Raw genomic sequence first — 23,986 nt, 5'->3', positions numbered from 1 at the left:
AGCTGTCCCACAGAGTACTGTTTTACTCTTGTTTTTGTTGACACATTCCCCTGGAATGATCATGTTCGTTCGTCCCCCTCACTTCAAAAGATCTCACCGAAACAACACTGAATATACACTTGTACATAGAAAGAGAGAGGGGAGGGGCGACTCCTTTTCACCGTGACGCAACACCGAGTGAGTCCTGGCTGGAGCGCCGCTATACCAGACAACTTCCAACCAAGCAATCAGACTTTTTTTTTTTTTGCGCTTCATGCTTCCACTGAGCTCCTGCTCCTCCTCCTCCTCCTCCTCGTCTTCCTCCTCCTCCTCCTCCTCCTCCTCAACCACCACCACCAGCAGCACCACCACCACCATCAGTCTGCTGTCCGGCGACCAGGCGGCTCCTGCTGGGAACCCAAAGGAGCGCAACCAAGCAGGCGCGGCGGACAGAAGGGGGCATGACAGTGAACAGTCTCCCTGTAGAAAACACCGGCGGCTTGTGACGGCGCAGGAACAACGACATGATGTCGGCTATAGAGGCCGCCGGTACCTCCGCGTACCAACCGGCGCAGCTGCTCAACTGGGTCTACATGTCTCTGCGGGACGCGCAGGGAGGCGCGTTCGAGGGGCTCCGAGCCGAGTCGGACGCCTTGGCTCGGGACGTGAACGTGATTTCCAAGCACGGCGCCGCTGATCTGAGTTCCAACTATCTCAATAACTTCTTCCATCTAAGGGGCGAGGTAGAGTTTCAGACCCGGAAAGCTGTCCCTTTACACACTCGTTCACTACTGTTTTTGCTGTCATGTTGTAATAATAATAATGATAATAATAATAATAATAATAATAATAATAATAATAATAATAATAATACGCAGTGGTTTGCGCTGTCGCTTCACAGCAAGAAGTTGTGGGTTCAATCCTGGGCCTGGGTCTTCTCTGTGTGGAGTTTGCATGATCTCCCTGTGTCCGTGTGGGTTTTCTCTCTGCTTCCTCCCGCATGTGAGGTGAATTGGGAACTTTAAATTGCCTGTAGGTGTGTGTGTGAATGGGTGTATGTCTTTGTTTTTCTTTCTATGTGGCCCTGCGATTAACTCGCGACTTGTCCAGGGTGTCACCCTGCCTTTGCCCCATGACAGCTGGGATAGGCTCCAGCAGACCCCCACAACCCTGAGTGCAGGACGGAGCCTGTATAGATGGATAGATGGATGGAATGTTAATAATAATAGTAATAATAACCACCATCATCATCATCATCGTCATCATAATCAGGCCAGATATATCCACGCTCACATTTCAAGTTATTTTTGTTACCCATACAGTAAACTCCACCTGCATGCCTTGGTTGGGCTGCACTGCGGTGAGTTGAGTTTGCACATGAATATGTGTTTTGTGCCGCTGGTTCTCGGACCTGAGTGTGCTCACTGTGCCCCGGCGTCTGTGTGCAGCTGCGGCAGCAGGACCGGCAGGTTTAAAAAAAAGAGCTCTCACACCGTCGGCCCCAGTTCGGTCTGCATGGCCGGCCAACCGTCCTGTGGCTGATGAGGTGTCCACTCGCAGAGGCAGAGATTCATACTGTCACATTCAGTAAGGCAACGCTCACAGTGCACACAAAATATGCGAGAAAGCCAGCGAAAGAGTGCGGTTTATTATGGTACTCGCTCTGACAGTTTGTGTGTGTGTATGTGTGTGTTTGTGTGTGTGTGTGTGTGTTGAAGCATGCTGTGGTCTGAAGCCCCGTGCGGGGGGGAATTACCCCACCGCTCAAGAATCTGATCACAATTATGCATCTGTGGACGCCCTGGCAGTGGACAGCCAGTGTCTGTGGGCCTGGCTCGCTCCTCCTCATGTTTGCCCTGCGGTGCCACTGCACCCGTCTCCTCCGCGGGCACAAAGGCTCAGATTGTGCCACAAGTCAATGGCAGCGAGCTACGAGGACGCCTTGACAAAAGGCTTTTTTCCATCCTGATGAGGAAATTGACACTATTGCCCCCCCACACACACACACATACACGGTGTGAATGCAGTACAGGCGGCACATTTGGCTGAGACACAATATTGTCTCCTGTAGTTGCATGGCCAGGGTGGAGAATCAATCTGAGGGATTCAGAGATTTCTTTTTTCGGAGGGGAGGTTGGGTTATGTTGCAGAGGAAACAGTTTGCAGCTTTGCAGGATGACAGAAACATGTGTTGTGCTTAAATGTCGCATTAAGACTGCAATAAACAACAAAATGTGTTAGTTCACAGTTATTATTAACATTGATTCAAAGGTGTTGCTCTCTCTTTGCTTATATCATAGACAATCATTGTGCGTTAATAGGCACAGGCATCACTTCAGCCTTCAGTTCACTTTCTCCCGCCTCAGAGATTGATTCTTCCTTTCTTTACTTTTCTTTCCTTCCCTTCCAGCAGGCCTTTACCAATCAGTTCTACAAGAGCACCTCGCCCTGCGGCTCCCTCACCAACATTGTGGACGGCCTGAGCTCCCTGGCCGACTACTTTTCGGACCTGTCCCTGTCTGCTGAGGCCCGCAAACCCAGCAAGAGGCCGCCGCCCAACTACCTGTGTCACCTGTGCTTCAACAAAGGCCACTACATCAAAGACTGCCCGCAGGTGAGCGATGTGGCCGACGCCGTACTTCCGTTGCGAGCGGCCTAAGCTCTGGCAGCTGGACCGTTTTTTCTAAAGCGTCAATGTGACGGATGTGTGAGGTTCTCTCCGCTGGGGGAGATAATTACTGCCACCCCCCCCCAGCAGCTTTTTCACTGACCTCGTTGGAGTCTGTGTATCATCACAGCAAAATGTGGGAACAGTAAGAAAACAGATGAGCGGATGAGGAGGAGCTGTGAAGTCAAGCCTTTTTTCATGTTTTTGTCTTTTCTTTTCTTTTCTTTTTTTTGCCGTATTGTGTATCCGTTTTGAACCCCCCGTTTAGTAACTTGAGGGTTCAAAAGTTTCCTGGCGATACCAGATGGAACTGTTCCTGATCTGGCTGTTGGATTGGTTTCACCCGTCCATCTTTTAAAAGAGGGAAAAAAATGGGTTTGTGATTCCACAAAACCTCTGTCTGCTACATTTAAAGTGGATCATTTACAATTTGTACAGCCTCCCGAGCCGAGAGGCTATGGCTAGAGGCTTCCTAGCAATGCAAAAGATGACATCAGAGGCGCGTCATCACTCTGCGCTGAGCCTTGATGCTCTGTAGTCTAATCAAAGCCACAGATTAAAAACATCTGCTTGTAATTTTTCATCTTGTTTTATTTCTAAAACAACACGTGATTACAACCCTACAGCTTTTCTGCTAATCTAAGGGGTAGCAGGGAAGCTGCAGCACTAGTGGTTTAGCATTAGCACTTGTTTATAATAACTCGCAGCTCCTTCTTCTGTGGTTTTTCAGATAGCTTGGAACAGTCTGTCCTCTTTCTCTCTTTTCTCTATTGTACATCCATAAATGATCTAGTATCTAGAAAGCAAACCCATGAGCTATTAAATGCAGTGCAGTTAAAAACAAACAAACTGAACAAAACAATTATTGTCAGAGATTGGCTACGTGGATGAGCCAGCCAGTCAGTGTTCTTATAAATCAAAAGGTGCCAGTTCCTATAAAACTTTTATGCGCGCTTTCAGTTTTTCTTCTTTTTTTCCTTCTTGGGGCTTTTTCAGGGCAACTATTGCAGCAGCGCATCTTGATTTCGTCACAACTGAAAGGAGGCTGATTGGTTGTTAAACCCTAGATACACAGAAGATACTGTCTGTTGGAGGCTGGTGGACAGTGGTGGAGATGGTGGAGATTTCATAGCTAACAGACTGACAGCATTAGCTCCACTGTAGGTCCCTGAAGTGCATGTCACTGCGTCCCAGTTTGTCTTATTCCTCCACATTGTAAAACACAGTGTGTTTTTTGTGGGACTGTAATCTCTCCAACACAAAGGAGGTTTGCACATTGCGAAAAGAGCTTGAATGTTAGACCAAAGGCTCACAACAGAACTTTGCAGGGCTGAAACGCAGCTGCACAGTGCCTTCTGAAATGAACGACTTGAAAAATATACACCAGAGTCAGAATTTTTTTTTTAAGTTTTGTTTTCTTAGCGTGGATTCCTTTGCACTTATTTGAGTTAGATGTGCCACCGCAGGTTGGTAATGAGCAGCAGATGCCAGGTTGGATCTCAGGCTCGGGGGCCTTAATGAAAGATGATAGCTTTCTGTGAGTGACTGGGCACGACCTCCCCCTCCATGCAGGAGAGATATATATGACTGCTGCCCCATGCACTGCTGTGGTTCCCCGTCGATCACGTCCAGGGAGGCCTGACATTTGTTTAGGGATAATGGAAATAATCAAATGACTGATGGACAGGACATGTCCGAAGGGATCAAATAACCAGTTTAGTCAAACTGGTAAATTCTGATTAAAGGAGTCGGCGAGGTGTAATTGCTTCCGCTCGTGAGGCAAAAACGGAGGATAGGTGTGAAGGGTGTCACGCCCTGCACAAGTTGCAGCTTTATCGCAGGGGCCACATAATAAAGATAAACAACACAACACTGGCCAATTCAGAGTTAAGCAATAAAACTGAGTCTTTGAAATGGGTGAGGAAGCTGAAGTACCTGGAAGTACCAGAGAAGGCAAACACACATGTAGTTCTTAGTTCAATAGTTCAATAGTACTGATCAATAGTTTAAACAGGAAATATTGCATACCGTGAAGCGAATTAGCTTATCATAAAGCCAAAGAATAGCGGGAGAAACCGCTAGATATGACTTTCCCTTTTGGCTTTGGGTATTTTTTTTAGGAGTGATTAAATAGAATGTAACCCTGATCCTGTTGCCTTTGGACAGAGCCTGGCTAGCTGTCGCCACGTTTGCAGCCATGTGCTCTGCAGACTGTCAACAACTTGTCCAACTCAACCACCGTCTCCTGTCTATCGGAGAGCTCAACTGGGTGGTGAACGATGCTGTTCCAGCTCTCTCCCAGGAGGCAACATACTGCATGACTCTCGTAAATGAACAATAAAAAACCCAAACAAAACAAGAATCTGTTCACCTCTGGAGTCTGGTGGCCTCTGTTCCTGCCACCACTGGAGGTTGGTACAGTTGAGCGCACAGACCCGAACGCAGACATGCTGAGGAATGCTGGGAATGTGAAGGGAATCATTTTGCAGTGAGCTTAAAGCTATTAACATTTTGGCATCCGTGCACACTCACATACACACACACACACACACACCTGGGAGGAGAGTGGGCACGTCCAACATCCAGGTGGCATCGGATGCATTAACGTCCTGTCCCAGCAGCCTTTTCTGACTGGTTTTTGAGGCTTCCACAGCTGATCGACTCGTACGAGACGTAAGCAGACGGGAATCAAAGAGCGCCATGGCTAAGCGTGTCTGACTGGGAAGGGGCAGGTCGGCTCTTTGATAGATAAACTCACTTCATCTTGTAAAGGAAGAAGGACCTTGATCAGGATGGTGTCTGTGCCTTTTGCAGGTTGACGGTTTACCAGCCGTGTAGCGGTAAACTTCCTGTGCCGACAGCGGCGAAGAGTTGGGTTGCTTTCTTTTGCGAGGAGGCGAACATGTCAGAGGATTACCCCGAGATATTTACGGTTCCTCCTCGCAGTCGCGCCTCCCAAAAAAATTTGCAAAATCTGGAACCCATTTCTGCCAGCTGGTCCTCGGCCAGCCTCTCTGCCGCTCTCCCTCTCTCTCTGTGCTCTCGGGGAGATGATGTCAGATTTTATCATGTGCCGATGATATTTCCGATCCGAGGCAGTGCAGTGGTTGTCATGGCAAAAGGACGTTTTAATTGGAGCTGAGGCCGGCGAACATCTAAAGGCTGCAACTTACGAACAACCTTCTTTTTGTTCTTGAGAGCAAGAACCCCGGGGCCATCTTTGTTCTGGACGACTGAGACAAACACGGCACTTTGGATGTCACACATTCTCACTCTGAACTTCTTCTCTCTCTCCACTTTGCGAGCACAAAGGGACCCAAGTGTGGTTTGAATTTAGGAGTTAGTCCACCACCCACCCAACTTCACCCATTCGCTTGTCACCACTCACCACATCCAGTGGATGTTAACGGTAGCCAAGTAGTAAAACTAGAGAAAAGAAATATAAAATAGTGTGATTTGATTCCACTCATTTTGGCTAAAGAACACACCCGTAGCACCGTGTCATTTCATGTCAAACTAGCTTCATTCTGACATTTGGGGGATGCTGAAGGAGCTCCATGGAGATAGATGTTTCTCTTTCCATTCTTTATTTACCTTTCAGTCTTCTTCTTCTTCTTCTTCTTCTTCTTCTTCTTCTTCTTCTTCTTCTTCCTCGTCAGCACGACCGATCATCTGCCGCCGTCTCACCTGTCCTTAGCCTCCTTGTCACTCACACCAGCTGCCTTCACATCCTCGGCTCAGCAGCAACCTGCTTTGCACACTTGTGCATCTTCACTGCTTTTCCACTCTCTCCATTGCGCCGGCCTGTTCTGACGCTAAATGCTTTGTACGTTTGAGCTCTTGGGTGGAATTCTTTTCAACCGCGAAATTCAAAATCTGTTTTTTGCGCATTAGGAGACAACACATCGCCAGAGGCTTTGTCTTAACATCCGATGGGTGAAACATCAATTTTGGGAGGGAATTAAGCATTTAGCCACTCAAATAAGTAGGTTGGACCAGGTTACTAAAGATAATAACAGAAGTGTCAGCGTGCGTGCTGACAATCTGAAGGCTCTGAGCTAAAAAAGGAGGGCATTGTTTCTGCAGAGGGGCTCTGGAGCCAAAGGTCAGGAAGTCAGGCTGCATTGTTCACTGGGCTCTGCCCGGCCGACTGCAGCCATCCCTCTGTCCGCACGCCGGCTGGACGCTGCTTTAAAGGGCCAGCTGTATCCAGAGTGCGGGGACGCAGGATGTTGCTGTTTCACAGTTCCACTTTATTTAATCGCACTCAGCTGGCAGGCACACAGAAAACTCGGTACTTTTGCGAAGCCAATGGAAGAAAATCCCGGATTTATGTTTGGACTTGGAACGCTGCGGCGTTATAATCTTAGTCCCCAGTTTTCTAATCAGTTTGTCATACGAGGCTGCTTAAAATCAGTTTGGTTCCTCCACAGAGTCTTGACAATGACGCATTCACATAATCCCCTTAAGATGGAATTCTTCCCTTTCCATGGACAAATGAACTCTTTATTGCGGAGGAAAGTCCCCCTGAAGGTCTATTTACAGTGCCATCAAACGCTGGGATGTTTTATTTATATTGCAAAGAAGAAAACTGAAAAAAACAAAAACAAAAACCTGTTGCCTTTTCAAAAAAAGAGAAAGATTTAATTTGGGCATTTTGGACCTAATCAGATGTCATGTGATGGCTGTTGCCAGGCCAGACCACCCCCCTCTCCACTTTGGTTCCGCAGCTTTCTTGATGTGGCTCCTTCACTGGTGAGAGGGTTTTGTTTTGCCGACAGGAGTTCAAAGCTGAGCGAACGAGCGGCTGCTGAATCTCAAGCAACGCCGTGGTGTGATTTGCAGCGACTTTGGTCTCCTTGTTTTGCACGGCTGATAAACGTCTTATCAGCACCCCCCCCCCCCCCCCGAGCACCACCACTCAGCCGTCTGCTGCTGCTCCTGGCGCGGATCAGCTGCAGAGGAGGATGAGCAAGATAGATGACCCTGGAATGTGGGGCAGACACTCTCCCTCTGATAAAAACAGCGGTTGTCACACGCTGGAGTTGGATGAATGCCTCCGAGTGCTTTGTGTGTCTGCAGATAAAAACTGCTTTCTGTGGCTGTGGAGGATTTGTTTTTGTTTCTGCAGATGATGGAGTTTTTTTTTCTTTTCCTTCTTTCCGGCGAGCTGAGAGGAAGGAAAAGGGAAACTAAGGTTTCCAGTTTCCTTTTGTTGAACATTGTAAAGTGCCGTGACCGCTGTGTCTTTTTTTTTGGTGATGGGTCTGTTTAAGGCCAGAGAGAATAAAAGAGTTTTATCTTCAACATTAAGCGATTTTATACATTTTTTTGCCGTTTTATAATGGTCAATTTATTGATTTTTAATTAAAATTTCATTTTCAATTAATAATTTTAAACAATTTTTTCCTTTTTTCATATATATATAATTTTTCCGATATTAGTTCACAAAATTTAGAAGAAATCCCTCCCAAAAAAAGTGCAAAAAAAGTATTTGGTGTTTTTTCTTCTTCTGTGGAATAGTTAATAGTTGGGAGTAAACCTTTTTTTTTATTGGGTCATACACACGGGTGGCTTTATTTGATACACCCTGCCAGTAAAGAAAGTACACACACTGCTAGTAGGTTGGACATGTTGTGCCTTCAGAGATGTCATTTTGCAGACGTTGGTTGTAACCAGTGGGTTATTGGAGTTCCTGTTGCCTTTCTATAGTCTCCAACCAGTCCAGGCCCATTCTGACCTCTGACCCCTGACATCAAGAACGCAGTTTCCTCCACACAACAGTCGCTGTGTTGTGACGAGATGATCAGAGTGTAGATCGGCAGCGGTTGGTGAAGCACTCAGACCAGCAGTGTTCAACCACATTCAGAGTCACTTCAGTCCCCTTCTTTCCGCATCCTGATGCTCAGTTTGAACCCCAGCAACTTATCTTCACCACCACGTCAACATGCCTGTAAAATCACTGAGCTGCCGCCGCCGCCGTGCGACTGGCTGATTAGCCCCTTTGTGTTGACACGCACTTAAATATTCTACATAATAAAGTGGCCAGCGAGTGTTTATAATACTCACAATAATAAATATGATCAAATTGTGTGAATGTTATTCTCCAATCTAAGTGTATTTTGAATCACTTCGATTAGTAAAACCATATTTGGTCTTCAAAGACTGTGCAACAAGATAAATACCAGAATATTATCTACAAGGCTTTTTCCTTTTCACTCCCGTCGCCGGTTTATAGTCAATACTGGGCTGAAAGTCAAAACATTACCTAGGTCTCCCCTCACTGATGCCGCTAAGGCTGACTATGCGCCGTGAAACATGCCCAAAGAATGGAATGTTGCTGCTTTGCCCCTTCGGACATTAATAAAGGCTTCAGACTGAAATCATGGGGACTATTTTTCTAATGCTCCGCACGTCATCGCAGGCTTTCAGGCCGAATCTGGGGGCGGGGCCAATTAGCTGTGCCACATATTGCGCCCAGCTGCTCCCGTCAGTCAGTGCGTGTGAACTGGATGCCAGCTGCAAACATCAGCGGGCTCGCTGACGGACGGGACTGAGCCGGGACGATGGCGGAGACGTTAAACCATCCCGCAGCTCCTCGTCACAACAGAAACGCAACCTCTTGAGCTTTGACCTCTGTGGTTGGTAGTCCATTGTCAACCCTTTCACTCCCCTCTCGATGCACGACATTCATGCCGATGATCATTTAGCGTCATCATTCAGAGAACGTGGCTGACTGCCCCTGAACTTTATTTAGATTTATGCCATGGTTAAAGTGTTGAAGAATATTCAGTACATTTGGATGTAGAATGGCACCAGACTGGAAACATTCCAGGTGTAATTGAATGGCTCATTTTGGTGGACGTGACTGCAAAGAGCCTGGTCTGTTTGCTAGTTTGTAATTAATGTGAAATAGAACAAAGAAGCTGTTAATACACAGCAGGATTGCAGCTTGTAAGCATTCTGCCTTATAAAATAGCATTGAAGTTGTTTCTAACTCTTACTGATAGTTGCCAAACTACAAATAAAGCATTGTCATCATCTTCTTTTTGTTTTAGTGTCATTGGTAATTCTGACTCTCTCAAAGTAATGACCATTCAGCCAAGACGGAAAGGATAAAGAGATTTTATTTATATTTAACATGTCCAGAAATATTATGTATATTATGTTTTATATGAATATTTGTTTAGTGGATGCACTGCTTCTATCTTTAAAAAAAAAATACTATTATTTTTTTATCATCGTTATGATTATTATTGTTGTTATTATAGTTCTTTCTAGTGTGCTTTATTCACAGACTGTATATTGCACAATCTAACATATTTCCTCCTAAATCTATGGTCCCACTGAGTAAAGCTCTAGATTTGAGCAAAGAACCAATGAGAGAAAGATGCCGGAGAGGAGGGAGCAGGGTGGAAAAAGACAGAATCCAACATTCTGATTAACCCCGATGAATGTATCATGGGAGTACAAGAATTGGGGGAGAAAGAGGCAGGGGTTGGAGGAGGGCGGGGTCTATTGGGGGAGGTGGGAGTCCATTGTTTACCCTGATGGTTTCCAGATGATGCGGAGGGAGGCTGAACCTCCTGGGTCTCCCTCAGCCAGCTTCAAGGATCCCGGCCACACGGATCTGCTACAGTCCTGGCCGTCCTGTCGCACCACCACCAACTCTGGGGCTCGAGTTATACAAGCGACCCATCCAAGGGGATAATGAGATGAAAACTGTCAAAGCCGGTGACATTCCCCAGTCATCCACATAACTGCTTTGGGGCTTTCAAAAGAAAAAAACTAACTTTTTAAAGTTGGCTTGATAAGGGAGAAAAGAAAAGTGATTCTATTTGTGATGTGATTCGCTGCCAATAAAAATGAGGCAACGTAAAGGGCAATGATGTGACAGGGCGGAGCTTCGTGGCTACACGGAGAGGCAGAGGTGAATAAAAGCAGGAGAAGACGGAGAGGAGGACGTTTTTGCTGGCACCAGCCAATAGGAACGCTGCTCTCAGACCAGGACACACTGACCTATTCATTTATTGCAGCTCGTGGCCTAGCTGAATGTTTCACTTTGTTGAGCACAATATTTTTTGTTTGCTCTGATGCCAAAGATAATTTTCTGTGAATTTGAGCTTTTTTGTTTTCGCCTGAATTTTGCTGTTTCCATAAATTTGCTAATTCAGTGTTCTTCAAAAAAATGTGCATCAAAGGGTTTTATGGAAATCCAAGTTTAAACCCCCCCTTTTCACTAAGCAAAAAAGTAGGTAATTTACAGGCATGTGAAAGTGGTCACAGATGTAAAAGGCGGCATTTCTGGGGAGAGAAAATTCCTGGAAAATTCCTCGCCTTTTTGCCAGGTAGCATTTTCTCTCCCGCATGTGAAAGCGCTGTGGGGGAAATTGGCCGGCTAGCGTGATGACCCTGTGTTTGCTGCAGAGAAGCGAAATGTAGCCAAGCAGGAAGTGACGTCGTTTTGTATCATTTGGCGAGTCTGTTGTCTGTCATTTCTCACGCGAGCTAAAAGCACCACTCCACAAAAATGAGCCCAGTGAAAAGGCTGCATTCCAGGGAATTTTCTGGCAAGCAGAGCAGGTGAAAAAATCCGCAAGTGGCAAATTACAGCCATTGTAACGAAAATGTGGCTTTAGATGCTCATGTCGTAAATGTATTGCAATTTAATGGGAGTCTAAATGTTGTCTAGATGACGGTTGAAATGTTCACTTCTGGCTGCAGCGTTGCCGTGTTAGATCGTGTGCTATCCTGTGCGCTCAGCCAGGGGAAACCCGAGCGTGCGCCGTGGCCTCTCGCTGCAGTGCAGCCTCCAGACCTTCAGTTTGTTTTGCTTGTTCTGCTGAGCTAAAAAAGCCGCTTCCTCCCTCAGGAAGAAGATGCTCCGTCTCTCCTCCCCCGACAGGCACCAGGAGAAAGAGAGGCTGCCATCAAAAGTGACCTCCCACAGTGCCTCACAGTGGTTAAACGCTGCAAAAACGGGCCTTGGGAGCGCTTCGCCGTGGCCCTCGAGAGTTGGCTGGTGTTTTTGAAGCAGAAGTCGCATTGGGAATGAATATAACGGCTCGTGTGAAGTTTTTCGGGGCAGACGTGTGTTCCTGCTGGGAAATCAAAACAAGACTTGACGTGCGGCCCTCTCGGCTGTGGACTCGATCTTAATTTTGACTTGCCCTACTTTCAAGACGAGGTGCTCTAATTTGAACCAGTCTTGTCCACGTGATTTCTGCGTGAACTGTGCTTTTAGTTTTTGTCATGTTATACGAGTGCAGGGTTCATCTGGGTTTTATTTCCTGATTGCCCCTGATTGGTGGGATGGGACCAGCGAGGAGGGATGACTGGGAGCCTGAGGTATGTGTCCTGAAGCTGAGAGGCCACTCAGGATGGGGCCTCCTTCATGGTCCCATGAGAGCACAGCTGGAGGTAGCTAGAGACTTAGTTCTTAGCTACGGCTACAGGCTCTCTGTCCAAGAAATCAGTTATGTTTCAATATATCCAAGCCGTCTTAAGACATTTCTGCTTTTCTTCAGCGGTACTAGGAGTATTTTATTTTCTCTTTGTAATGACAGCACATCAGATTTTGAAAAGGTCTCAGTTTTGTAGTATAGTTTAGATGAGCAGATGCAGGTTAATTTTATTCTCAGCATCGTCATTGTTGCGTTCCAAATTGCAGCACTTCAGTGCAGTTGACTTACTGTGTGGTGCACTAATCTCGAGGCCAGTGTTGGCTCACACATCACACTGCCATTTCGAATCAACCACACGCTGATGAATACGAGCTAATACTAGTTAGCGTTTGTAAAAAAGTCCAGAAGCTGACCACACATCTGGTCCTGAAGAAACCCAACAACAGATGAGAATCTATCACTGTCCAGTGTGTGCAAAAAGCCAAATGCACACCACAGCATTAACTCCTGATGAAAATGTGCACCGTTGCTAGGAGTAAATTAGCAAGGCAGTGCACACCGATATTAGCTAGCGCATGAAGATTAGAGCATCATAAAGGGTTGAGTAAACATTACTAATGGCAGTCATCCAACTGCATATCTACTGTATAAATATGTACATAGTGAAGCCCAATAAAAACACGTTGCCACATCCTTGTTTTTCAAGTCTTGTCTTGTAAATTCAACATGTTACAACATGATAACAATATTTTTGTAAAAGGTATTAATGTCCATCACGCCTCACTACAAGTGCACTAATAGCCACAATATATGCACTACATTTCAAATACAGTTTCATCAGAAAGCAGTTTGATTTTGAACGTCATGAATACAGTGGTGGCACTGCCAGCTCTTCAAGATGTCAACTTCCCTCATATTCACTGTACATGGGAGCAGTTTGTCCAAGTAGTGTAACCATAGATGGCTACTTGGCACATATTGCATTCAAAACCACCATTTCCTACTGCTGAAGCACTGCTGTCCATGTTTGCCTTTTTTCATATTTCATTTACTGTGAACATACCCTGTGTCAGCAGCTTTGTCATTCACCTGCACAACTGCCCTGTACTTCTCCTCAGGCTCGACCCAAAGGCGAAGGCCTGACCCCGTACCAGGGAAAGAAGAGGTGTTTCGGCGAATATAAATGCCCCAAATGCAAGAGGAAGTGGATGAGCGGCAACTCCTGGGCCAACATGGGACAAGAATGCATCAAGTGCCACATCAACGTCTACCCTCACAAACAGGTGACGGTATATTCCAAACTGAATGCATACTTTTATAGACTAAGCCATTAGCAGCTCTAGAGTTGAAAACACATGGTTCAAAGAGTCATTCAACACTTGCAATTTTTTTGGTTAAAACGTTTAAAAGTCTCATACTGGCCCATATACTTTTCAGATTAGTTTATTTCCAAATCCCAGACTCCACTGGAACTTTGCCAGTCGCTACAAAATGCCATGTATTTAGCCCTCTGTTTAAAGCCTCCAACTAAATCCAATGCTTTGCTAGCGTTTAGGAAACTTTTGGAAGAGTACAAAAACAAGGCAGTCTCAGTGGGTGGCGCCAACAGTTTCAACATTTTGTGACATCACACTATGTGTTTCAGGCCACGCCCCCTGAGTAGAGGTGCGAGGGAAAGAAACAAAGCAAAGGACAAATATTTTTCTCCTTTCTGGGGAGTTCACTGGCCGTCTCGACACACGAGACTCTGAAAAACTATTTGGGTGAAATCTGTGCAATTTCAGAACAAACAGCAACGGGAGCACCGCTTCATGATTGCTTTGTTCTCACAATAATTCCCGCTTCTTCTTCCCAGAGACCTCTAGAGAAACCAGACGGGCTGGACGTGTCGGACCAGAGCAAAGAGCATCCGCAGCACCTGTGCGAGAAGTGTAAAGTCCTGGGCTACTACTGCCGCCGCGTGCAATAACACATACACACACTCGCCTTACCGTCCGCCACAAAATCGTTCTCACTTTAAGAAAAAAAATATAAAAAATAAACAAAGGGACACTTACAGTTTAAGTACTAAAGATATATGAAAGTAAGCCTTATTTTACTATAAAAATGATCCAGACTGATTTCAACACTGTGACTCAGTTCGAGGGGGCTAATTTTTCAAAGTATGCATGTAAACTTTTAGTTTGCTGGTTTTCTGCTGCAAACGTGGTTTTCCCACTGTGTGAACGTGAGAAGTTGAAGGTGCAGCAGCGCGAGCCCTCAGAACTTTAACCAACTGTGAATCCAGGAACTTCTCGTCCAGTAAAATCTGTCACGAAGATTTGCTGTTTTACACGTTTGTATATTCCAGAAATAACTTAAATGATCTTTTCTGTATAAAATATGAAACAAGACTTTACTCTGAAGTGTCGTCAGGAGTGGTTGGGTACATGATTTTGGAATATATTTTTGAGCCATTATTATCATTATGTTTTTTTTTTTATTATTATTATTTCTTTTTTCAATTAAATGTATAAGCCATCTAACATTTATTCTTGATATGCTGCGTGGTTGTATTTTTTAGTTTGACAAATCTAAAAAAAAAAAAAAGAGAAAAAGATTAAATTAAATACAGTATCTTACTTCTTGAACAGCTCTGTTAGTTTGACACCCAGTGCTAAGAGACTCACCAAAGTGCTTTTCTTGGAAAAGTCGAATGAGAAAAAAAAGGAGCGGAATTCTCACGGGACCAAAGATAAAGTGAAGGGTTGCATGTTGCATTTAAGATATTTTTTATTATTCTTTTTTTTTGTGTGTATGAAAGAAATAACAGAAACATAATTTTTTATTCCAAATGTTTATGGAAAAGCCTTGTAATGTGCCTTTATATCTGAGCGTCCCACCGGACTGGACTGATCCCTTCACTCGTTGAAGATGTTTCTCTATTAAAATGTATTAAAGAATTTACATGTGTCTCCAGTTTATCTGCTTACACAGCAAGATCCCCCCCCCGACCCTCCACCACCACCATCACCACCACGAGGCCCAGCCGTGTCCAGATGTTGAACATTTCTGTCTCCCCCACAACAGAAAACAATCTCATACCGAGAGCATGTGTCACATCTGGGAAGATTTATTCATGACAAAATAAGCCGAACGCGACTTCAGCGTTCCCTCGTGTTGCTCCTTCACAGCCTTCAGTAAGACTTTGCAGAGACAAAGGGACTCATTCCTGCCTAGATGCTGCAGCAGCAGCAGCAGCAGCAGCAGCAGAGTGATGAGGAAAACAGGAGGTGGGAAGAATGATGCAGCGCTGATCTCACCCTGCAGCTGGCCATAAAAGGTCCCAGTAAAAAAACATGTCCAACTTTCATTTAATAGTATCATTCCATGCACCTGCCCAAGTTTAAGACTGAATGAAGTTGTAATAAATGAAGAATATTTGTGGGAAAACGACTGCTCTGAGAAGCTTTGGGAGCAGATGAAGAGTCAAAAATAGCTTCTATATTCAAGGAACAGCTTACTTAGCCAGTGGTTAACAGCTTCCTGCTAAATTGTGAAAGAAGAGAGAAACAAAAAAGAAAAAGGTCTCAGAGGTTGTCGCTGGCTTTGGGTGTTACAACCGACGAGACGGAGACGTCAATGCCATTTGTGCCATCACAGTTTCCTGAACTGGTTGCTATAGCACAACCTTTTAAAAAAAAATTTTGGAACAAAGAGAAACAGCTAGCAAAAACATGTCAGTAAAAGAAAAGTATCTGTAAAGTCATTTTACATTATATAGTGAGTTCCAGTTTGATATGCAGCCCTGTAACAACTTGGCACATATTATTCGCTGAGCTCAGCAAAATGACAGACACGAGTTTACTTGGCGAGTTTAGCAGGAGAAAAAGGGGACACCGTCCAGAGCAAGCGTTGCACTGCTGACATCACAGCCGGTAGATCAAAGTCAAAGTTTCTCCACTTTCAGGATTCCAGGAGTGTAAAAGTGAGCATGACGCAAACTCAAGGATTTAGAAAAAAATGGATTTTATTCTGTAAGTTAAACGTTGAGACAAGCATCACTGTTGGAGCCTCTCGTCTCCCCGAGATACTCTCTGCAATACTAGAAACACAAACACTCGGTTCACTTCAACTGTACGAGTGAGAGGTTTAAGTGCCAACAATGGAGTCTGCAGAGGAGGAGGCTTTCTGCCGCGTTGCTCAACAAACAGGGGCCTCTCACTTCCAGTGTGGGATGAGAGCGGGAGATGCGACTTGGGACGTGGTCTCTACGGGAGCTCCCCGCAGTCTGTGATGGAGATGGTCTTGGAGGTTCGCCCAGACCTGGAGCCGTACGACTCCACTTTCTTCACCACGTCCAATCCTGCCGTCACGCTGCCAAACACAACATGCCTGCCATCCAGCCTGAACGCACAGAGAGCAGAATTATTTTTACCCCCGGACATCCAGAACAATTCCAGCGCGCACCCTGATGGCTTTTCCTTGACCGCTGGTTTGATTCTGATGGTGTTTTTTTTTTTTTTTTTTTTTTTAAGCAATCGTCCTCAAGAAGTCCACCACTTTTACCAAGAATTTTGCTCCCAGCTGAGTGCAGATTACACCCCTCCGGCAGCATTTCCACATACTGCGGCATGACTAAGCTCATGTGGAAACAGGAGGGGGCAAAAAAAATAAAAGAAATTGCAAAAACAAAAAGGTTTTCCAGAAGGTGGGAGTGATTACGGAAAGGAGCCGTTTGCTGTTGTGCAAAAAGAATGACCTGGCCCAGATTCTGGTGGTCTGAACAGAATATCTCTGCTCGCCCGCTGACATCTGGCTTCAGTCGCTGCTGGGAAAAGGGATACAAGCGGCATCCAGTCTCGCAATAAACTGCTCGGCACGTCACGCTCAATCATTGGCTTAGGCTGGGATCGCCTGCCATCGCAAATATGACAATCAGGCCGGCGCGCTCAGTTCTTCTCAGTTTCCTGTCCGCTGCAACACTGTGGTGCATTTAGGTTCAAAATATTTGTGTGGGCACTTCGTTGATGCATGATATGATTCTAATAGTCAAGTCAGTGTCAGACTGGAGAAAATACAATAAACACATATCACTAAGTTGACTGCTTTGTGCAGGGCGGGCCATTCAGCCAACTAGTCTGAGTGGAATTTTAGTGATAGAAAATGCAAACAGGCAAGTTTGCCATATCCTTTCTTACCAGTAGGGGTTGCCAAAACCAAAATGTGGTGCCTTACATTTTTTTTTATCAAAAGGATCCATGTGAGCAGCCTCTTGTGAATATTTAGGGGATCAGGAAAGAAAAGTGTTCTAGATAACATAGGACACATTTAGCCCTCTGTTTACAGTCTGCTGCTAAAGTGAAACAAGGGGCAAAACACCCACAAGGCCTCTCAGAGGGTGAAACCAGCATCTCCCTGGGGTTGTTGTTAGTAACCTGGGAGTGGTTTCAGTGGCCTCTGTGACATCACTGGCAGAGCAAAACTGTTTCTGTCATTTCCGAGGAACTCACCCAAATTGCACAGAGTTACAGACTGCTGTTAAATAGCCATCTGTGAAATCTGAATCACATGGGACTTGTTCCTTATGGACAAGTCACATGACTGTGGTGACTTAAAACCCCACAAGTTTATTTGTGTGTACATGCGCGCGCACACACACACACAAGTATGACAAACATCAATAAGCTATGATGAAAACATACCATTCTGTTTTAGCGGTGCAGATGAAGAACTGGGATCCATTGCTATTGGGTCCGGCATTGGCCATGGATAAGATGCCTACAGAGGAGTATTTAAATGAATCAAAAATAGCATTCACACACATTTCATTCTCCACTATGACAAAAACATGCTGCGAACGAGACCTCACTAACTGGCCATGTGCACTATGATGCCATCTGGTGGTAAAAGCTAAGAACATTATATTTTATGTACATAAAACATGAAGATGTTCACCGTTTTTTCTCAGTGGGAAGATTTTTATGCGAGTATGAATTAGTTGAAATCAAAAGTATGATGATTACCAGGTCCAGTGTGCTTCAGTTGGAAGTTCTCATCTGGAAACTTCCAACCGTAGATGGACTTTCCTCCAGTGCCATTGTGGTTAGTGAAATCTCCTCCCTGAAAGCACGCGTTTTAGTTAGTGTGGCACCACCACCACCACCACACCAGTCCAGGATGACAGCAGGAGATATAAAAGTCGAGCGTATTAAAAACTGTACCTGGCACATGAACTGAGGGATGACACGGTGGAAAATTGATCCCTTGTAGCCGAAGCCTTGTTCTCCTGTGCAGAGCGCTCGGAAGTTCTCTGCAAGACACACAGGCAGCCTGACTCCATGTGTACAGGTGGGCGTCTGCTCCAAACATCATGACAATGTGAGGGCCAGGCAGAGAAGTTTTCTTTTGTTTGCTAATGTTTTATAATCGGTTGCTATCAGCTTCTTAATGTTTAGTTTCACCCCTGCCAATGAAACAACAACAACCACCTTCATCTGTCTTCATGATTTGTCGATTTTTAAACACTGTTCTTAGCACCTCAACCCTTAATACAGGGCGCTCTGATAGATCTTTCTGACAGGCTTGTAAAGAAAAGTTTCATCTGCTGCAGCTGTTAGATGAACTGACAAACTAACAAAAATAATATATGTAAATAAAATAATAATAACAATAATAATAAATAATTAATATTAAATAATACTTTATAAACACTCACAGCGTATAATTGGAATAATATGGAATGGCAATAAAACAAATACAAATGCAGCCACGCTAGAGGACAGCGGGAGAAAAACAAGTGCAATGGCAGCCTGCTGCACATTTGGGGAAGATTAAAATAAGCTGTGAGTACTCAGAGAGGAAGTGGATCTCTCCAGTCTGGTTTCGTTCGGCAAAAACAAATCAACACACATCTGACATGATTTTGGACACATATATATGCAAACGCAGACGGGTTACCTGCAGTTTTGGGAACCACGTCGGCGTTGAGCTGCAAAAAAAAAGAAGAAAAAAAAAGACACAAGAGACAAAAAATTAAACACGTCGGGGTCAAAGACAAACGACCGAACAGAACTGAGTTAGTTACGACGTCGACGGGAACCAAGGAGACACAGTCTGGACCGCAGCTGTCTCATTCATTTTTTTTTTTTTTTTTTTTTTTTAAAGAAAAAACCCGCCGCCAGCAGGTGTTCGGTGGGTCCCCTCACCTCGAAGGTTACCCTGCCGAGCGGCTGTCCGTCCGCGGCGATGTCGAAGTACACCGCGGGGTTCTTGTTGGCCGCCGCCGGGCCGCTGCTGTACATGCGGGCGGCGGTGAAGGCCAGAGAACATAGCTTGACCCGGTTCGACAGAAGCAGCATGATGCCGACTCGAACTTCTGGCTCGGTCGTTAATATGGTTTTGTTGTTCCGCTATACCCGGTCACCGCCAGTCGGCGTCCAGTCACACCGTTACATGTGAGGGACGAGGAAGTTTTTCCGGTGATAAGCGGAAGTACAACCTCCCCACGCTGCCGGTAGTCTCGCGATACTAAACGCGAGTTTGAGCATCGAATTGGAAATAATTGAATGCACTTAAATTTAACCAAGTAATGCACGGGGAAAGTCTTTTTTCCCCCAAGGCGCAAAACCTTTTCCGTATTGGATTTTTTTTTTTTTTTTTTTTTTTTTAAAGTCAGTTTCTTTTAGTCCATGCAGTGACTAGCCAAACGTTTTGCTATGGACATTCACTAATATCAGGTTTGTTGTTGTCTCTCTTGGAATAGGAAACAAGATAACTTATAGGATGAGCCTTTTGTTTGATTTCAAACACCCCCCCCCCCCCCCACACACACACACACAAAAAAGAGGCAGTGTGTGTGTGTGTGTGTGTGTGTGTGTGTTTATCCTTTCAGTGAGGACAAACATGGTAAAAATGCATACTTCATACATTAGCTGCACCAGTACTGAAATGAAATTATGTTATGTATGTTCTTACTATTTTGCTGTGTATGTTATTATGTTATTCATAATTGTTATTATCATGACGTACGAGTGCACAATACTCAACGTACTGAACACTCACAATGTTGTTCAATCTAAACTAGTATAAGACTGACAAACTTTATTTTGCTGTTGTGCAGTGCCATAACATTCTCTCCTGTGTGTGTGAGTGTGTGTGTGATCTCACAGACAGAGAAGACAAGACCTTGGTTGCATACAGGTATCATCTGAATACATATTTATTAGATAAATATTAGGTTGTCACATCATCTAACTACATACAGTTCTGCAAGACTAAAAATCACAATTAGTTCCTTTATTTTTCTGACCAGTTTAGAATATGAAATGATTGTACATACAATGTACACAATAGAGACAATGGCCACATTGCATGAATCACCTTAGATTGTATCATTTTTCCAATTGCTCATGGTATCAAAAAATTGTACAAACTATGGATTCGGTTACAATTCTCAGGACCTGTCCCTCCCCACGCCATTTCTTGCAAACCCCTTCAAATGGTTTTCTCTTGTAACCTGTATGTTTTTTTTTCTCCTTAAATTATTCTTTATTTAGCACCTAAGAGTATGCAGGTGACAGACTAGAACACTTAGGCTAGATATTACATGTAAAACATAGCCGTCCTGGTTCCCCTAACAAAAAGAGGTAAAATTATATTACAGCGAGGGAACAAAATGCTGAGAGATACTCACAGACACTAACTAACAAGTTTTCATTTTCCATATTCATCCATTAGAGAGGTTGCAAGCTCTTTATTATTCTGAAGAAACAATGCACATTCCCAGGGAAAATGAATACATTTCTGTCCACGTCTCTATAATCATTTACATATATACAGGCATCCTTGGGACCATTCATCTAGCCTCGCCCCCTAAACATCTTTTCTAGGCCAGAGGGATGCACGTGCCTTTACTCTCTGTATTTTTATTCATTTATTTATTTATTTTTTAACTCATTCTCCAACAACTGTCCCCACAGAAATGGCCTTTTACTGTGATTGTGCAACTACAGATTTTTTTTTTGTTGAGGGGCTGCCTTTAATTGGCTCTCACTTGAAAAAAGTGACAAGAAAATAGTGGATGGAAACACTTTCCAGCGGATGGAAGCGGTTGCCAATCGGGAGGTCAGGAAACAGAAACGTGGCAGTGCATTGTTGAATCGAAGGGATTATCGCTGGATTTGACGTCTCTTTGTGACATAAATATGAAACAACATGCTGAACTGGCACAAAGGTTTTTTTTTTTTTTTTTTTTTTTTTTTTTAACAGGATCTCGTCGACGGTGACACCAACCCATGGTAGTAAAATGGACACAATGCTACTGTTGACAGAAATTGGATTTCTAGCCTTACAGATTAATAAGAAAAACCAGTACAAAATAATTTACCCAAATAAAACAAAACAAACAAACAAACAAAAAACAAAACAAGAATAAAAATGTATATGGTCTCACGCTTTTAGAAAAGCCACTTTTTTCTATAACAAAATATAAACAATATCATGGTTGTTTTTTTTTTAAAAAATATGGTTGTGATACATCTTTAAAATACCACTGTGTATTGACAATTCAAAACAATGATGATATTCACATAGCTCACTAATTACAATGAAAGCCAGCTGATATCACTTTTCTTTTTTTTCTTTTTTTTTTAAAGGAAGAGAAAAAAACAGTTGCATTTCAGGATAGCCGATAAAACATTAAAACTCATGAAAAGACAAAACGATGAGAGAAAACGTGGCGTAAGACTGAGATCGACATCTGAGAAGTGACACAAAGAAGCTGCGCGATCACCCGCAGGTAATGCATGGAATGGGCCCGGGGAGGTGGGGACACATCGAAACCAGGGTCCCGGTGAGACAGAGTGCACTGTGGGAAAGTGACCAAGCAGGAAGGAAGCAGCGGGGGGAAGGGAGGTGGGTCCAGCCGGCGCTTGTGGGCTGGATTACAGACACTGTCAGTGGTCAGAGGGCGGTTCGGTCAGACGACGAGCGACAAACGTTATCGTGACGATACAAAAATATTCACAATGGTATTTACAGTACGATAAGCATTTTTGAAAAAATAATACATTTTGCATACAGTACAGCACTCCTCTCAGGGAAATAGCGTGGAACACAAGCAAAGACAAAAGGAGCGTGCGGCGCGCCGGGGTTCTGCAACAGTCAATGCTGCTTCTGAAAAAGACTCAACAAAAACCAAACAAAAACCCTTTGCCTCGACAATGGAAAAAATCACTCACTCTCTCTCTCTCTCTCTCTCTCTCTCTCTCTCTCTCTCTCTCTCTCTCTCTCTCTCTCTCTCACACACACACACACACGCACACTAACCCTGCAAACACACATCTCGGTTTTCATTTCTTACTTTGGTGAGTCTTTTTTTTACCCAAATGATTAATGGAAGAGTTTAATTATGCAGCAAAACAAACAAACAAACAAACAAAACACAAGAGAATAATAAAAGAACATAAAACACAACAGCTTGTGTGTATATGACAAATGTGTGGCAGATATCAGCAAAACTCCCTTCAGCTAGCTTTAAATAATTCATACTATAACTGACAGAAATCAAAAACGCAATGTACAAAAAAAACCCAGAGGAGCCGTGAGAGGAGCAATTGATTAGAAAAAACAAAATAACTTTTTGCTTGTTTTCCACATGTAGTAGCAGAACACAGGAGGGGGTGGGGAGTGGGGAGATTGGCACACATGCACTTGGATGGGCTCGCTCAGGAGATGCGGGCAGAAGAAGGCTGATGGGTCTTTAGCAGCAGGAGGGTTACTGTCATACGTTACTGTCTGCTGTCCGAGCCGCACTGTGGACCAGCACTGTGGACCACGGACCAGCACTGTGGACCATTGTGGACCAGCACTGTGGACCAGTGACGGCAAATTGGTGCAGGAATTTCTTTGTGTTTGCTTGTTTTTCGTTCAGTTTCCATTTCAGCTGATTGAGTGAGTGGGAAATATTTTGTGTCTAAATTCATCATTAAAACATTGAAGCCAAATCTGTTCAAAAGATATTTTTTGTGAATTTTGGTTTAAAAAAAAGTGCTGAGATTTGAGAACATTTGCGTAATCTCCCTGTGCTTTTCGAAACGATGGGTGACGGACAGAATCAGAGAGCCTAACCGGAACCAGTCGGGGACTTAAAGGAGACGAGGAAGCTGAGGATGCACAGTGCACAGTGACCGGATATCACATAGTTTTGTTTTTTTTTCTGTTATTTTTTCTATTTGTGTGTTTTTTTTTGGCTTTTTCCTTTTTTTCAAACCGGGAAGTCATTTTGCTTCTCAAAAAGGAAACAAACATGAATGTAGAAAAAAAAAAAAAATATATATATGCTACAACGTGTTCATAGTGTCCAGACCAACACCTGTGTGGGGTACAAAACAAACAAACAGACAAACAAACAAAAACACTTAAGTTTAGCTGCACAGTTTAGAAGTGTCACCACTTATGAGGAGGAGGAGGAAGTGGAGGTGGGAAGGGTGAGGGGGGCGGGGCCACCGAGCTCCCACTTCCTGCCGCACATCTTTAGAGTCTGAGCCTCTTTCAGTCAGTCTGTGCCGGCCGGTGGAAAAAAAGAAACAAAAAAACTGTACAAGAGGAAGAAGAGAGAGGGAGTGCATCCTTGTGTTTGTCAAGTACGGAGCCACCACTCCGGCTTCTCGCACACGCTGCAGGCAGCCAGGGAGAGTTTTTTTGTTTTTTTATTTGTTTGTTTTTTTGTGTGTCTGTGTGTGTTTGTGTGTCTTTTAGTTGTTTTCAAAAAGCGACAGAAGGTCGTCGTTGCTATTGCTGGGAAGGTCCGGGGGGTCCAGGTAGGACAGCAGCTCGTCTGGGTTGGCCAGCTCGGGAAGAAGCTGCGGGGGGGGGGGGCGAAGAACATTCTGTTAGTAACTGGATGGAGTTCATGTGTCTTCATAGTCCAGAGGTGGGCAAACTATTAGACTAG

The 23,986-nt window shown here is 44.3% G+C and overlaps 3 protein-coding genes across 7 annotated transcripts in view; 1 reads left to right on the top strand and 2 right to left on the bottom strand.

The window, feature by feature from the left end:
• The first annotated feature begins 205 nt into the window (after positions 1-205).
• Positions 206-15,001, top strand: LOC142889453 (zinc finger CCHC domain-containing protein 24-like). 3 transcript variants are annotated; one of them, XM_076028199.1, is made up of 5 exons: positions 206-294; positions 343-722; positions 2,390-2,593; positions 13,170-13,334; positions 13,907-15,001. In XM_076028199.1, the coding sequence occupies exons 2-5, from the start codon at positions 504-506 to the stop codon at positions 14,018-14,020; spliced, it is 702 nt and encodes a 233-aa protein (XP_075884314.1). In that variant the 5' UTR covers positions 206-294; positions 343-503; the 3' UTR covers positions 14,021-15,001. The 3 variants fall into 3 exon arrangements, with proteins under 3 accessions (XP_075884314.1, XP_075884315.1, XP_075884313.1); XM_076028200.1 differs by lacking the exon at positions 206-294 and having other exon boundaries at positions 322-722; positions 2,393-2,593; XM_076028198.1 differs by lacking the exon at positions 206-294 and having other exon boundaries at positions 322-722.
• Positions 15,002-16,042: 1,041 nt separating this feature from the next.
• ppifb (peptidylprolyl isomerase Fb) lies at positions 16,043-19,500 on the bottom strand. The gene is made up of 6 exons (XM_076028201.1): positions 19,239-19,500; positions 18,991-19,021; positions 18,255-18,343; positions 18,057-18,153; positions 17,736-17,811; positions 16,043-16,437 (listed from the first exon to the last, which is right to left on the bottom strand). The coding sequence occupies exons 1-6, from the start codon at positions 19,389-19,391 to the stop codon at positions 16,302-16,304; spliced, it is 582 nt and encodes a 193-aa protein (XP_075884316.1). The 5' UTR covers positions 19,392-19,500; the 3' UTR covers positions 16,043-16,301.
• A 1,267-nt stretch (positions 19,501-20,767) lies between these two features.
• LOC142889451 (zinc finger MIZ domain-containing protein 1-like) overlaps positions 20,768-23,986 on the bottom strand; it is a 117,167-nt gene continuing 113,948 nt past the window's right edge. For all 3 annotated transcript variants that reach the window (XM_076028195.1, XM_076028196.1, XM_076028197.1), the window contains one exon: positions 20,768-23,894. In XM_076028195.1, coding sequence (XP_075884310.1) covers positions 23,787-23,894 — 108 coding nt within the window. In that variant the 3' untranslated portion in view covers positions 20,768-23,786. The remainder of the gene's footprint in view (positions 23,895-23,986) is intronic.

This window comes from Nelusetta ayraudi, unplaced genomic scaffold, assembly GCF_046127955.1.
Source record: "Nelusetta ayraudi isolate G7.1 ecotype Tasmania unplaced genomic scaffold, CSIRO-AGI_Nayr_v1 ptg000022l, whole genome shotgun sequence".
Classification (NCBI taxonomy): Eukaryota; Metazoa; Chordata; class Actinopteri; order Tetraodontiformes; family Monacanthidae; genus Nelusetta; species Nelusetta ayraudi.
Note: the sequence above shows the minus strand (reverse complement) of the source record. Positions and strands in the feature narration are given on the sequence as shown.